The sequence below is a fragment of the Clinocottus analis genome, unplaced genomic scaffold, assembly GCF_023055335.1.
Source record: "Clinocottus analis isolate CAN_PGR_092001 unplaced genomic scaffold, fCliAna1.0.p SCAF_7, whole genome shotgun sequence".
Lineage (NCBI taxonomy): Eukaryota > Metazoa > Chordata > Actinopteri > Perciformes > Cottidae > Clinocottus > Clinocottus analis.
The window spans coordinates 4936095-4953074 of record NW_027176229.1 but is presented as its reverse complement, the minus strand read 5'-3'; the positions used below and the strand labels follow the sequence as shown (position 1 = coordinate 4953074).

The following is a 16980-nucleotide window of genomic DNA, read 5'->3' as shown; positions in this document are numbered from 1 at the left end:
TTGAGGATGAACGTTGTAACAACCATGTTTGTGTTGTGATATCAGTTTGTGTAGTTTGAGCAGAAAGGTTGTTTTTCATACGCCGGTCAGGTTATTTTTCACATTGAGGTGTTTCTTTCACTACTTTGTCTATTTGCATCTGTAGGTTTCTCCTAAATTCAGCAAAAGTTAACATGAGAGAATACCTCAAATGCATTTTTAAACATTACTTTTCAGAAAACTTTTAACACAAAACTGGGGAGGTTTTGTGGTGATATCTATTTTCTGTTACCTTAATCACTTGTAGTGTCTTCAAAATGTGTCAAGGCCGTTTTCTCTAAATGAGATCAGAGATCTCCTCCTCAGCGGCTCTTACATCCGCAAACGTTTCGCTTTCATTCCTCTCTTCTGGAGCTTCTTACAGACGGGTTGGTGCATATATTATTCATAGCCTGATTTATACTAAATGTTATGCCTAAAAACATGGCAAAAATGTATTTATTATGGCTGTTGAAAGTATTTTCAGATTTATGGAAAAAGAAATTCAAAAGTCCCCGTGTGAAAGCATTTGACTCTGCTGTGTTAACAAAATAAAACAACAATTTAGAACATATCTTTATCCAAATTTAAGATTTCTGTTCTGGAAATATGCACAACGCATAATCACGTTTAATAAGATAATTCCTTATTTTAGTATTTCAACATTTCGTCCTCCTGGACTCAAGAATGAACTGGAGGTTAAAGGTCATTGTGGAGCTCACAGAACACACTGATGGCCATAACTCAAGAATTCATTTGTTAATTATGACAATTTCAAACAAAGGTCCATCAGGATGAATTAACAACAATATGATGTTTTGTACACACATGAATGTAAACAGAAAACTTTACGGCTTAGCTAAAATAACAATAATAAATGGGGTTTCCTGGAGGAATCAAGCCCTGTTTTACGTGCCTGAGGCGCGTGGCCTTCCTTCTCGAGTGACCTGCACGTCCCGAAAAAAGGACACCGGCACAGAAAGGCAACAACAAAACCAAGCATAGCAACAATGTGTGGTACGCAACCTGTTGAAGGCATTATCTGGCGTGGAATGTCGAGGGGGGTTAAGACGTTTACTGGGGTTGAGGTCCCGCGTGTGTTTGCACTCACCGCATGCACATCAGAGCTAATAAATACCATATTCTTTATGTGTTGTGGCACGATGTCGTCAGTGGATCTGACACTCTGGGCTGCCGTTTCCTCCCAGGCTGTCCACTCTGCTGAGCAGAGCCCGAGGCGGCGTGCAGGGAGCGAGCGGTGAGCCGGGTGCCGAAGAGAGTTGAGTGCTTTTGCAGAGCAGCAGGCCCTCAGGGTGCGACCCCCGGTCAACTGAAGGTGCTGGAACTAGCTGAAATTGTCCCAATTATATGTCTCATGATCATTACAAACATAATCTGTGTTCACTGATGTGGAGAAGCTGTTTCTTTCAGCTTGTCTCTATTTTAAAGACCCCTCCTCCATTACTCTCCTTCTCTGTCAGATTGCCACGCAGCACGTTGTCCAGAAGCCCAGAGTGTGACTCCTGGTTGTGTTCAAGGGTCACTCCGCCCCCGCAGTGCCATCGCGACCCGCAAACAACGGGTGAACCAACCTGAGGGACGAGCTGGAGGACCAACGGGTGCAGGGAACACGGGGGGAACCAGGGTTGGAAACAAAACGTGAGCTCCAGGCTGAAATAATCTAACTGAGTCTCACAGGTAACAAGGAAAAAATGAGTAAAAGGAACAAGTAGGATAGGTTATCTTACATTTCCACCTTTTTGTTTGAATTGGAAGACAATGTGTGGCGTCAACAATAAGTAACAAATAGTAGCAAAAGAATTAATTGTTATTATTTCATAGTTCAATTAAATTGCCTCAAGAAAAGGAACAGTTAGATTAAAGGTACAATCAGGGTGCTTTTAAACGTCGTCAATTTAGTTTTTGATATTGAAGCTCTAAAAATATCCATAGTTATAGGAAGGAGGGGGTTACATGTGATCTGTGTGGGAATGAACAAGTGTGTTGTTATTTTGTTCAGTTTTTATTTTATTACACCGTTGTTTTCTATCCCACGACAATAAACATTTGTTTGTACGTGAAATGAGCAGCGAACAGTCCGCTCGGTGGCTGGTGGTAGCACGTTACGGTGGCGTCGACATGCTTATGCACTTTCACATTTCAGGGCTGCGGCGGGAGAACAAAATCAGTTGCGCAACTTTCAGTAAAAGCTCATTTAAGTGGTGATAAATATTGTGGCGTGCTGACACCATACAACAATTTCTTTGAGAACCTTGTCGCTAAATATTCAAACTTGTAATACTGGAAGTGACAGTAAAAGTACTTTACCAACCGGGTTGTTGGCTGCTATTAGTAGTTCAGCTGTATGTACGATCCTTTGTGTGTATCCTTTGTCGATGGAGTATTTGTCCCGCGAAGCCTTGAGGCCTCGCTATCAGTCACCAGACGGCATTCAGCTGTCAGCTTTCTCTCCGATGGACGTTGAGTTATGTTCGCTAACGTGCACGGAAAACTTCAGTTATGCAAATTCAACTAAGCTCAGTAACAGTGACTAGTTCACCGATCTTATTTTTCGCTGCTAACTTGTATTATTTGTTCCTTTACGAGGTATTCTAACGGTCTTACATACCTTAACACATGCAGGTAGCTCTGGTACGATGCACTGGGGGCCCCCGTGTGTACAAGCAGGGAGAAGCAAGGAGATGCAGGCACACACAATGAGGGAAAAGCAGGAAGGAGAATCGCCGCATACTTTTCAATCTACAGCCAAAAGCTACAGGGAGGCACCACATATCCCCCTGGAGGCCTGCGTGTTGTTTTTGTGATAACTCACAGTTTTGGTAGAATCTTTCACAAGTGCTTTTGGGTCAAACGTTAGTTTGCATTTTGCTAACTCACCACTTCTTCTTTTATACCATGGAAAAAATAAAACACTGTCGGTGTTGCAAAAATGTGAAATTTGTTGTAAAAAAAAATGGCCTTTTCCTGTTCGCAAGAACTTTTCCCAGCAAAGATCTTCTTGACTCGGCGTTTAGCGAACGTGCCGTAAAAGCTTTCGCTCAGCTGTCCGTGGAGAAAAGTAAACCAGACTTTTACATGAGAAACATTACAGGCCGCGAGTACTGCTGATGGGATATTGGACGAACAACCTCATATACCGACACTCAGTTGTGCTGTCGAGGCCGACCAAAACATCCAGTGACCTCTGACCTCCTGACGGGGCTTTGAATAGAAGAGGCTGACCTTCACCTCTGCCTGCTAGAGAGGGAAAATGGACTCTCTCTGTGTTGGAAATGCCTTGGGAAAGATAATGTTTGTCAAACGTGTTTAAAAGCAGCACATCGCCAACACGCGCTATTTCAACGACTGCTTCTGTGAGCGACTTTCAGCAACTTCTCGTCCTCCTAACCCATCGGCGATAACGTGTCCTGTGTTTTTATACTTTCCACGTGAGACTTCAGTCTGCAGAGCAGCGCAGCGTCAAAAGGGGAAAGTGTCTTTCCTGGAAGAGGAGGGGGGGGGCGGATCCGGGAACGTGGGCGGCGACAACCTCGCACTCATTTTAGGAATGCCACACAGTCTGGGAGCCGAGATCAAACCCCCCTCGCTTCGCCCTGGGCCGGGTGGCTGGGTGCAGAGCAGCAGAGGGAGGCATGAGGGGGAACAAACATGCTTTCATTTCAACTTCTCACTCAGGTTTGAGCGCTCATGCCTCAGGTCACTGAGTCTAGACGGATAAAAAGTCAAAAACGGTACATGTAAGCGATAATAATAAATCTAGCTGCAAGTCGGTGGATTCAAACTGGTAGAATTATCCACATGAATGAGAAATAGACAAGAGTTTGAACCTGAAGAACAGTCTGAGTTACAGTGAGCGTGAGCAAGCTGGTGCAAATACATCAAGGTGAGCTAGATATATTACATGGAGTTATTGCTTTTGGTACATTTTCCTTGTTGAACACAGCCCTGCTGTGTGCACTCAACAAAGGTACTTGGTTAGGAGGTTGAGGAAAAGATCGCAGTTTTAGGATGAAATAACTACGGAAGTGGCTTTAATAAGGTTTGGAAGCTAAATGCCAAATAACTCAACGTTGACTTTCACCCAGCAGATGGTTGCTGGGTGAAAGCAGTAAACATTGTAAACATGAGTTTATGGTCTCAATCTGTAGTTTCACGTCTTCTTCAAAGAGTCGTAATGTTCATTTAGTAAATGATGCTCCCGTTTAGGGTCGAATTGACCATAAAGCAGGGTATGCTTCAGGGCGGGCCTTACCGTGATTGACAGGTCGTTATTGCGGCGTTGTCCGGTCTGGGAGTTGTCTGTGTTTTGATTTCAAACCTTTGAATCCTTTCGCAGTGTGTTTTTTTTAGTTCATGAAAGTTAAATCATTTCTGGTCGCCCTAAAATGTTTTACTTTGCTCAAAAAAACAAGATGGCGGCGGCTACAATGCCAAACTCCCGTCTTCAAAACCACAGTCCACAAACCAATGGGTGACGTCACAGTAACTACGTCCACTTCTCTAATTTACACAATATTTTATACTGACCAGACTATTTGTCTTTGTTTCTATCTTTCACACGCTCCTAACTTAAAGGAAGTACAAAACTAAATTGTTTGAGCATAACCTTCTTCTTTCTTTTCTTTGCCATCAAGTATTTAGTGTCCTGCGGTAAAGCCAAACAGACTGTGTGGACTTTGAGTCGTGTGTGTGGGAGAATTGTTTTTTACAAACAGCTGCTATTTTAAGGCGTCTGCCTGAGGTTCAGACGCTCTGAAAGCTCTTCACTGAATGTGCTCGTAGGTGTGGAAGTAGTTTCTTAAAGGTGCACTTGGTTTTAACGCTGACAGAGAAACGACCAGGAGAGGAAACAGACAAACTTAGTTCATTAGTTCTTAGTCCAATTAATTCAGTTTTGTGTTGGTTTGAGAAGCTTTGCAACAGATAGAATAATAAAAAAGCATCAGACTTCAGATGCAAGATCTCGGATGACGGATTAAAAAGCAATAAACATCTGCCATGTCTGCTACTTGGGATAGTAACTGCAAATAACTTCCATTGATAGTCTTTGGTAAGTGTGAGTAGCGACTGACAGCTTACGGGGGAAACAAAAGCACTTTCCTCTTCCTGTTTTGGTCGGTTGGCAACCGCTGACGCACTTCCTCCGGGCCGTAACTCGAGCCTTCGGTTTCCCCGAGATATCGCAGCTCGTTGCAGACAGAATTGCATCGGTGTAAAAAAAACCCTGTGCATCTAAACTGGAGTTTAATATGAGAAGAATTGAAGGTACAGAGAGTCACAAAAGCAGAATGAGCTCAAACTCTGTGATCACCATCATGACAAGCAGTCAGGAACAAGAACAGCTGCTGAAAAATACTCCTAATAATGTACAAAAAAAACAGAACGCTGCTTTTCTGCTTCAGGACCCGGATGAGGATCAAGTCCTGGAGGCGTCCCGGCCTTAAATAAACTCCCCCGTGTCCTTTCCGCCACATTGTATCTGAAGCGCAACGGTCACCATGCCTGCAGGCAAATTCAATATTTACTCTCCAGTTTACCAGCAGCAGCCTCTCCGTGCTTGTGTAGTTATGAAAGTGAATTTGGCCTCGAGTGTGTGAAAGTGTTTGCTAAGCGGTGAAACGTTGCGCAACCAGAAGCTGGGGACTGGGAAGGATTAAGTTAACAACAAAAAAAAGAAATTAAACACATCAAACATGATAGTATGCCACTTCTGCAGGAGTTGCCGTGGCGTATCCCGTTCCAGCAGCGACCGGATCATTTGTTTTAGGTCATCTTTATGTTTTTTTATCAGCTCCTTTACTGTGTTCCTCCGGTTAGCCCTTTGTCCTGCTGATAAATACCCCGCAGCTGGCACTTTGCACATGTAGACACTCTCTTATCGCTGCACAAACAGGGGTCAGGGGTGCTCGCGCTGTTCTCAAAGTCACGCAGCACACTTAAATGTTCCAACCAAAACATTGCATCTCTCTCTCTCTCTCTCTCTCTCTCTCTCTCTCTCTCTCTCTCTCTCTCTCTCTCTCTCTCTCTCTAGGAGGCCATTAGGTTGATGTTCATGTCACGGTGACGGATGTCATTAAGCCCCAGTTCAAAGTAACTTGTCACAGAGGCCAGGCCGGCGGCCGTCCGCGCCTCCGGCCAAAATAGCCGTGGGGCTTTCGCTTACAGTCCACACGTGTGTGACACTTTGACAGCGGAGGCCGCTGAGGGAAGCCACCTGTTGCGGCGGCCGCAGCGGTGGGAGTCCTGCGCGGCGCGTCAGCCCAGCTCCTGACTTTGTCTCGAGCGCGCCATCTTTTCCCGGGATGTGACGTACTTTCAGGCTTCCTTTATGTTCCAGCCCTTCAGAGGAGGAAGTGGAATTGCCCTCGCTCACGTTGACGTGTTGTGATGCAGTTGAGTGGTTTGTCCAGTGAAGAGGACTTCAGCTGTCGCTGGTGATATGCCGCGTGACTCTTCTTTTTGGTGATTGGTCCATTACGTGCTTCGCTATTGGCTGAGATTGTTCTCTGACTAAATTTCCAAATAGTAGATATTAGAGATATCCTTTTTTTAGTGCGGCAGTGGGGAAATTTACAGGATTACCGCAGCAAACGGGGTAAAGTGCACACAAGAGACATAGTAAAAATAGAAAAACAAGTAAATAAAAAACAGATAACATTATTAAACATACTAAAATTGCACTGTGGAAAAAAATATATATATTTTTCAGGCATATATATTATATTATTATACATAATCAGACACATGCGCAGGCAAAGTGCTGCAATTCCTGTTTGTGTGTTTTCTTCAGGACGACCTCTGCTATCTGGGAGAATAAACATCCTGTCGCTGTCACAGTTTGAACTGTAAATGTTGCAATTGTATATATATATATATATATATATATATATATATATATATATATATATATATATATATATATATATATCTACTTCTGTCTGCAAATGTCTGCAGTCACAGTTCCCAGACAATACATAGTAATAACTGATGCTCTTCTTGCTTTTTATCCGGTCCATTTGTCGAGTGCTTTGCAAACAAATACCTGAAAAAAGCTCAAACCCTGTCTTGTCTTCCACCCGGTCCCTGCGGGAGTGTTCACAATTGCAACATTCGCAGTACAAACTGTGACAGCGACCGGATGTTTATTCTCCCAGATTGCGGAGGTGGTCCTGAAGAAAACACACAAATGATGAAATTCCAAGCAGGAATTGCAGCACTTTGCCCGCGCATGGGCGTGCGTCTGTGCTTTGTGATCATGTCTGAGCTTACTCTGTAATTGCTGCCAGACAGGGGCTGAGGCCTTTAACCTCAGGGGCCTCTTCGGTTTGAGCAAGAAGGGAAACATTCATATGAAGTCAGGAGCTCGAATTAGATCGCAGATCGAGGAAAACGCAGAGCCGTGTCGAGGTTACGAGAAGAAGGCTTTAAGATAATATCAAAAGAAGTTGTCTGGGTTTAGATCCCCGTTGATCCGCTCTGAGTCTTTGTTACGTGGGATCGCTGCCTTTTGAGGGAGCTTCAGAGGGAGAATCGGCTGTGCTGTGTAGGAGGAATCCGAGTGATTCATGTTTCTCTTCCAGCAGACGGGCTGCCTCTTGCAGACTTGCCACATATACAGGAAGTTGAAACCATGGCGATGGAGCCTTGTGCAACGCGTGACGCGAGTCGACCCCCCCCCTCCCCCCTCCAATCTCCCCATCCCTCATCCCCCCCATCATCCCCCCCGGCCGCCTGCATGAGCTCGCGTCTATTTAACAGCCGGCTGCCCCTCGTCTCACAAGACGTGTTGTCGTGTTCCACAAAATATGCTGCCGCTCTTTTTTTCTTTATTTTAACAGAAAAAGATGGTCATGTCTTTCACGAACCTTTTGCGCTTCGTGGGGCCATGAATAAATTGACATGAGAGTAGTTTGAAAAGACGGTGTGCACGTCAGGGGGGGCGGAAAATGAAACGCGCGTCGCTGGACTTGTTGTCAGACATCATACGAAGGGTTGTGTGAGGATGCTGAAGGACATTTACAGCCTCCAGCTCACACTGCCTTCACAGTCAGTTAGTGTTCATGGAGTTCAATGAATTATAAGAATCACGTGAGAAAAAGTACTTCTTTGACTGTAGTGTTTGTGTGTCTTTAAACCTTTCTGCAGGGCGTTCTTCAAATACAACTGTTCCACAACTCGTGGAAGCTGCGTGTTCTTGACTCCCATCAGCAGCCCGACTGTTCTCTCCGTGCGCTTTGGCTCGGTGCCGCGGCTCAGACGTGCATCGACACACTCCGCTGGCCCGTCCTTCGTTGCCATCGGTAACCGAGGGTATAGCGATCGCGCCCTCTCGAGAGAAGCGCGCGTCCGCATGCTGTGCGTCATCGCGCGCGGAACGAGCGTCGGGAATGTTCCACGTGGCGACTGAAATCCGGAAAAACCAACCAGACGTGAACGAGCAGCGTGGAGCAGAAACACGCCTCTTTGAAGCGGGGCGACGGGACGGACGGGCCTCGCTTCGGGCGGTGCGGGGCGGCAGTTTGTGTGCATGCGGAGACTGAACAGATGTTGTTTTGGTTGCCAGTGACGGGGCCGATGGCTCACTCCCAACTGAATTATTGACAAAGTGCCCTAAATACCAAAGCTCTGACCCCGCCCCTCCCCAGCTTGTGATCAGCCGCTCGCTGCCTGTTAACGAAGAAGGCCGATGAGGAGGCGGGGGACGAGTTACATTCCTCATCTGGGTCACGTGACTGCTGTTGCTCAGCCCCTCCAGCGTGTGACCCCTCACCCCTCCATCCAGCCACACCATCCACCTGAGAAAGCTGTCACATGGCTGCTTCGACCTCTTGTTTGCGTCACACCTGACTCGCCTGTTTGATCAGGTGGTACTTCATTTTGTTCTCGCTCGCTTATTTCTCAGCGTCGTTGTGTTTGCCGTCCATTTTCTTTTCTTCTGTTTCACAGGAACACTGGTGAGCACGGCGTTTGCTGTTACATTACGTTACGTGACATGTCATTTAGCTGGCGCTTTTATCCAAAGCGACTTACAATAAGTGCATTCAACCGTGAGTACGAAGTAGGAACAACAAGAATCGAGACAGAACAACTTCTCAAATAAAGTCACACTGCTAAGTGCTATCAGTCAGAGCCATCGAAGTGCTGCCGAAGTGCTGCCGTCATTGTCTTTATTCAAGGTAGAGTCGAAAAAGGTGAGTTTTTAGTTTGCGGCGAAAGATGTAGACAGTCAGTGCGGTTACATGGATTCGAATTACTGGCTTAGTCCGACTAAAATCGAATTATCCCGTTCATGTAAACACCTTTATTCGAATAACTGCGGTCCGACTACGATCCGATTAACACCCCTGGATAACTCGATTCGACTCGATTGATAATTCGAATAACGCTGCATGTAAACGCTGAATCGGATCGGAACTGGACAATGCGTTTGTGCGCATGCTCAAGATGCCGCCGCCTCCTCCCTCCCGCCCTCCCAGGTCGTGACCCGGAAGTCGAAAGAGACGATAAGTTGTCACGGCCGGCAGAAACAAACAAACGTACAAGTCGGGTTACGAGTCGATAGTACCTTCAGTGGATGTCTCTGCTAGCTCCCTGGTGTAGCCAGCTAGCGCTGCTGCTAGTTCCCCGTTTGCTCTCCGCTAGCTCCCCGACAACCACCGGAGCTAGCGGGGTTCTCTCCATTATGAAGAGCGAAGAGGTCAAGCGGAGATGGCTGTATCACCACTAGATGTAATGAAAACAGCGCCACCTGTCGTATCGGATATGACATGCATTCGGCCAATGATTCCATTTATTCACTGCCATGTATATTCGGATAACAGCAGTTGCCCCGAAAGAGAGCATAGTCCGACTAAAGCAGGATTCGAATTATTACCATCATGTAAACGCACTGAGTTTCTGCTGCCCTGATGTCGGTGGGTGGATGGTGGCGCTCATTCCACCATCGAGGAGCCAGCACTGCAAACAATCGTGATTTTGTTGAGTGTCGAGTTCGCAGCGACGGAGCGACCAGCTGATTGGCTGAAGCTGAGCGGAGCGAACGAGCTGCTGTGTGCGGTTTCACCCTGTCCTGGATGTAGGTCGGTTCAGACGGAGGATCTCGGCAGTTGTGACTCGGAGACCCGTATTTGCATTGAAGTGGCTGCCGCCCGGGCAGCTTCAGCAATCCTCTTTATAATACTGCTGAGCGCAGTAACCCGAGGCCTGCGGTGAGCTTTATCCAAATCCGTGCATCGGTGACGACAGTGTCATGTTAGCGCGACAGATCTGGTTCTAATTTAAGCATGAGCTTTGACACGCGACACCCGGTTGGATTCATACGGGTTTAGAGGAGCACACTGGAGCTTGACATGTTGAAATGTCCCAACCAAGATGGCAGACTTAACACCTCCTTTAAATCTTGACAAAGGCAGCTCTCAGACCACATCCACGCTTCTTACTTTTCACAATAAAAGCCCGAGACATGTCATTTTTGCAGGTGTTATGATACCCCACCTGTGTAAAGTCTTTTACTCTTGTTCCTGTATCAGTTGTCTTTGTTAGTCGTTCGTCATATTCGTCATCTTGGCATATGAGTCTTATTTTAGCTCAAAAAAAACGGACCAAAAACATCCCCTGTTATCTTTCTGCCCGGTTGTTGTCATTGTTATCTCTGACTTAAGTGAGTTAACTCGACTCCACCTGACTGATCGTTGTTTGATGCCAGCGTGGCGCCCTAGAATATTTCCTCTCCTCCTAAACTTCATTTTAGTCATTTTAGTCTTTTGTCATCAACAATATTGCAAGTTGATATCGTCAAAGTGGGTTTAAGCAACGCCGGTATCGTCTGGTCTTTGTCTGGTTTTCATCTCTTCTCTTCTTTGTCTCTTCTTCGTCTTCGTCTCGTCTTTGTCTTGTCTTCTTCTTCTCCACCTCGTCTTCTTCTTGTCTTTGTCTCGTCTCCGTCTTCGTCTCGTCTCCATCTCTCGATCTCGTCTTCGTCTCCGTCTCTTCTTCGTCTTCGTCTCGTTTTTGTCTTGTCTACTTCTTTGTCTCGTCTTTGTCTCGTCTTCTTCTTCTCCTCCTCGTCTTCTTCTTGTCTTTGTCTTGTCTCCGTCTTCTTCTCGTCTCCGTCTTCGTCTTCGTCTCATCTCCGTCTCTCCATCTCGTCTCCGTCTTGTCTCCGTCTTCGTCTTCGTCGTGTACACCGGTACCCTCACAGTGAGACACAAAGAGTTCTAGTTTGCAATCTGAGCGATGTAATGAGCCGGAGCTCAGCCTGGCTTTGCCGAGCCCTCGTCACTCGTTGGTTTCATTGTTTCATTGTTTGTTTCTTCGTTGTTTCGGTTCAACGTGGTGGTTGTGCCGCATTTTTGTTTTTCCACTCCTTCTCTGGGACAAAAAGATGGCAGCCACATCGCAGCGCTGCAGCCTCGACACCCGAAACCGTATCCGTCTGTTGAAAGACTTGGATCTGGAGTTCAAAGAGATCTGCATGGCCATTATAGGACCTCTTCGGGACCCTGCTGCGAGAGCAGTGGCGAGCTCTGGCTTTAATTGCGCCCCTGAGCTGCCGAGCTCACCTGGGATGACCTGAATCACACGCATTGGCCGATTTATACCGGTCCAACAAGCCGAAGTGGCCGAGAGCTTGATCCAAGTTGCGCTATTTGATTTCCACGGATGACGTTGAGTTGGTGCCGCGGGATGTTCTGTTTGAATACGTGCTTTGGGACTTTAGTAAAATGAATATGAGTATTAAAGTTGACATTGAGGTTTGTGACATGCACCCAAGCAGCACCTTGAATGCCACAAGTGGTGTTTGTTTTACTGTCAATAATTTGAATGTCAGTTTCTGTGTTGAGTTTCTAAACAGCTGCAAAGAAATCTTTTGAGGGCTCTAAGGGGAATTCAAAAACCTCCAAATCGATGGTCAAGACAAACATCGAAGGAGAGTTTGGAGTAAAAATGAACTGGAGGGGAACAAAAGAACAGGAATATTTGGGCTGAAAAGTGCAAAATAAGTCAAGTTTATTAACATTATTAAAATTGAATATATATACTAGATAGAAAAAGCAGATAAACAATAATTAAAACCATTTAAAATTGTTTAAAAGTAACACATCATTGAGCAAAGAAGCAACATATGACCCAAAAAAGGAGCACATATCTCTTAACTTAACCCAATGCTAACCAAAACCTATTATATCCAACAGTGCGTAGGAAAATAAAACAATAATACACACACACACACACATACACACACACACCGAGTAGAAACAGAAAAGAGTCTGCCGTGCCTAAATAAACCAGGAACTACTTTGCTTCAGCAGATATTTCTCGGTTTCGGCTCCACAGCTGTGAGGCTGCTTCGGTCCTTGCTGTGGTTTCTACGAGGAGACAATGAATAGTACACTTCTCACCACACTCTTTCGGTCTGAGGCGCGTCTACGTCAAACACTCTTGTGGTTTCCTTGGAACCCACCACACCAACAAAATGGAGGTCACATTACAGCGAAATAGCTGAGTTGCCAATTGTTTTGGTTTCCCCCCTCAGCGTCTTCCAGATAATTTGCCATCATCAGAGCAGCTGCTGTGAGACATAATGGATGACATCGTTAATACAAAGCTTTGAAGTCGGGGGGAAGGAGGGGGAGCTAAATGCTAACGGAGACGGGCGGAGTAGAGATCGATTACATCAGTGTTGCACGTGAAGAGAAGATCTAGTCAACAACGTGACCAATCACGGCCTCGGGAGCTTCAAGGGGTCCACTGTCTCCTCTAGGGGCCCGGATCAAACCCTGAGGGACGCGGTGTGACCTACTGTGATCTACTCTCTTCACACCAGGCCAAAGAATGCCAACGATATTCACACTCAGCTGCTTCTAACGGGAAGTAAAGACTCAAACTGTTGTGTAATACCAGCGGGCCCGCTTCTCAGAAAAGAAAGGTTGCCTGGTACGAGAGAGAGAGAGAGAGAGAGAGAGAGAGAGAGAGAGTATAAACACTGTGTCTGAGCACGTGTGAGATTAGTTCAGAACTTGACTGATAAGTGAAAAGATTGCGACGGCTATGATTAAATTCTGGATGTTGACGGCTCATATTAGGGAGTTTATACTGTATTCATATAATAAGAGCAGTCAACAAACTAACAATTGTTTAAACCTGATGTTGGTGATGTGACATCATCTCTGTAGAAGCAGAAAGATGTCTGTTGTTCAAACATGCTTCCACTATGTTATTCTCACTAGTGACTTATCTATAAATGACCTTCAAATTTGACCTAAATCTTCGTTTTAATCCATCGCTACAAGGAGTCCATTTAGGTGTTGAACCAAATTTATGAGTTTAATGTCCAAGAAATTTGTGACTTTGAATTGTCAAAAATATTGTGAACCATTACTTTAGTCTATGAAATGATCGGTGAAAAGGATGTCTTAGTATTGTCTTAGTCGGCATGACAAGTTAAGTTTAGCTGTTTCTTTTTCCATTAGTCCAAAGGAAACATTGATGAAACAGGCAACACAAGCTGCAACCAGCGAGCGTTTGGCTATTAATCTGAACAAATAACCTTTAAATGTCATACTGCTGTTTCAGTCGAGTTCACTACACTGTCCTGTTTTTAAACAAACTGCATTATCCATTCTTTATACATCGTATACATCAGTGAACACCTGCAAAGACTGAAACCAAGAGACGAGATGCAATGCAAAAAGTTTTTTAATGCAGTAATTAAGACTACATGGAGAGCGACAACAAATTAGAAGAAAAGCGTCTTTACATGTGGACATACAGCGACTCCGAAGCAGAATACAAATAAATAAAAAGATTATATTTAAATGGTCGGCCCCCATTCCCCTCTATTCATTTACAGAAATACTGGATTTCGCCAACGCACGTCGTCTTGGACGTCGGGCAAAAGTATTGCTATCAATCTTAAATCCTCTGCAATAATTAATTGGTGCCAAAATAAGCTCGTCATGAACTTCATCTCCCACAAGTCAATGCAGCATCGCCAATGATACAGACCTGCTGTAATAAAATAGGAGATTATGTGCTTAACTTCAGCCTATATACAAGAGTGGACTTGGTGGTGTTCTACGTAAAGCATTGTGTGCTTGTCTGTAGTTTTTTGAACACTACACATGAGCTCTTATATGTGTATATCTTTATATATTATAACTTATTGGGCTGGATGGTTGAATCAGATAAGCTGGGGGAAGAGTTCATTGGCGAACATGTCGTCCCAGGTGCTCTCTGAGCACAGGGGCGAGGACATGTCGCTGAAAGGGGAAGGGGACCCTTCGTATCCAGAGTCGCTGTAGGTGTCCGCAAGACAGGGTTCCTTATCCAGGCTGCTGAGGGCAGGGGCGGAGCCCCCGCAGAAAAAGTCATCCAATGGACTGTGAGCGTCACAGCTGTGGATGACCACCTCCTCCGGTTCATCTTTGACGCAGACCGTCTCCTCCTCGACCACCACCACCACGTCTTCGTCGACGAGGGAGGAGGCGGCGGCCTCGTCCCTCCGTTTCTCATCTTCATCCTCCTCGTCCTCCGTGTCGCTCTCCCAGCCGTCGCACTGCCCGCCGCTGCCGTCCACCTCCTCCACGGCCTTCGTGTAGATGTGGTCAAAGTGGATCAGTTCATTAAGGGCCTCCAGCTTAATTGGTGGGGCCCCCAGAGGCGCAGGTGAGGCGGCAGGTAGTGCGTCCCCCCCTCCGACCAGCAGCACCTGCGGCTCCTCGCACTCCTGTTCACAAGACTTGAGGAACAGCTCTGGGTCAAGGATGTCCAGAATGCCCATGAGCAAATCAGACTAGAGGGAGGAGAACGGGGGAAAACAGGAGAGGAGATTAGCCTAGTGACCTATGACCCGACTGCTGGTTATTACGGAGCTTTGAAAACAGGATTGTAAAACTCACAGACGTGCCTTTTCACAATAAGGTTCGACTCACCTCATTGTCTGTAGTGTCAGGATCATCTGTATCCATTGAGAAGTCTTCAGATTTGGGGACTGCTGGGCCTGCACCTGCTGCGGAGGCACACGTAGCCTGAGTGCTGCAGACTCAGAAGACCCGATCCCTAAACCTGTGTCGTTCCCGTTGGACAACAAACTCTGAACCTGTGAAAGGAAAACAACGGGAATTAAGACTGCACCACTCAAAAGATCCGACAATTCACCACCACCAGGCGACCGCCACTTCCACATCTGCGGCGTTACAAACATACCTCCTCTTTTGAGTCGAGGGTGTCCAGCCCAAGTCTCTGTCTAAGTTCCTCATTTTCGTTCAGTAGGCCACTTGATTTTTCCAGAAGTAGCCGGTTTTCAATGTGAAGTTTTTGGTTCTGCGAGACAAAAAAAAAAAAAGTCAGCAGATGTTGGTTTGTACCTGAAACTCCTAACGGCTCAAGGGGATGTGATGCATGAAGGACTCAAACCATTAAGAAATGAAACTGGGGTGAGGTTGGGGGAGGAGGGGCATATGGTGTCGGTGAAGAAGATTAATGTAATTATTGTAGCGTGAAGTGTCATAATTAAAAAATGGAATGTATCATTTGATCCCTGGAGAGTGGGGATATGTTGTATTTGTACATCAGATGGCATATGGGTCAAGGTGGGTAGGGTGTAGAATGAGGACCTGCGTGCCAAATTCCACCCCCAGTCCTAAGATCATTAATAAGATCATTAATAATATATATACACATATAATAATTACCTCCAGTTCCAACTCCAGGACTTGCTGTTCCAGCTCCCCCATTTTGGCTTTTTTCCTGTCCCTGGCTGTCTGAGCTGCGACTCTGTTCTTGAGTTTCCTTGAGGAGGAGAGAGGGGGGGAAAAATAAAAACAGGAATTTAGCACACATTCTTTCCGTGATGCTGACTAAGCCCCCTGACATCGACGGGAGTTCACAGTACTGCGCAATCACCGGCCATGTTCCTGCCACGCAGGCAGACCAGGGCACCAGGATCCTGCAGTCAGATGCCTCAGATAAGCAGTTTGATGAGCCAGACCGAAGTCCACAGGGGATTCAGGGACGACGTTAAAGCAAATTAACAGCCGTTTAACACGGTATATATGACCTACTTATGTTTTCAGGAGATTTAACAGTGACGCGATTCTTTTTTTTGGAGGGGGCGGGGGGGGGGGGCTGCAATTTAAATGGCAAATCAAAGAGTGTTGGGAGGGGGATCAATATCTTTAAGGCGTTTCCGCGGTTGGCAATTCGTTTAACAATAGCCGTCCGTCCCCCCGTAATTAATAAATAAAGGGATGTTTCGTGAGAGGAGACTAACCTGCGAAGGGCTTTCTCCTCCGGACTCAGGTGTGTGAGCCTCTGTCGCTTCCGGACCGGCGGCCCAGCGGACGAGTTGGAGTCTGAATCCGACGACGCCGGGCTGGACGGCGGCAGGAGGACGGAGATGGGCCGGTTGTAGCCCACCTGTGAGAGGCCGCTCTGTTTCCCGGATATTAGGAGCACTTTGTGGGGGCCCGCGGACCCGGCTGTTACCACCACCATGTCGGGGTGTCCGAAAACGGAAATAATCGCGTATCCTTGTTAAATTTAGAGAGAACCTGACGGTTTCCCTGCTTGCCCGATCGCCGGCAATTCACAACTGTTGAACAAGATGGGCTGCGCCTGCGTCCTTTTTCTACTGTCGTGGTGACAGCTGATTGGCTCCCGGCGGCTGTGACGCAGATTTTTTACGAGCTGTGATTGGCCGCCGTGCGAGACGAGAGATTTGCAAAGGTTTCGCTCAACATGATCGCAAACTTCCTTGTAAGTGTGGTTTCCCATCAAAACTCGGTGTCAACTTCAGTTTTATTGTGTTCTTTCACACATTGTAGGATATTATATTCTATCGGCGTGGGACCTGCGAGGCAGACTTGACTGGGATTTGAAGTGTGTGTTCAGGTTATTATTGTTACCAAGTGTTGCATCAGGTTTTACCCACACATACTC

At 46.2% G+C, this 16980-nt stretch overlaps 1 protein-coding gene across 1 annotated transcript; it reads right to left on the bottom strand.

The window, feature by feature from the left end:
- Positions 1-13719: 13719 nt before the first annotated feature.
- Positions 13720-16649, bottom strand: xbp1 (X-box binding protein 1). The gene is given in 6 exon segments (XM_068566784.1): positions 13720-14833; positions 14973-15080; positions 15083-15139; positions 15247-15363; positions 15735-15831; positions 16313-16649. Coding segments are annotated over 6 exon segments (1215 nt in total). The 5' UTR covers positions 16537-16649; the 3' UTR covers positions 13720-14221.
- Between the last annotated feature and the right edge of the window lie 331 nt (positions 16650-16980).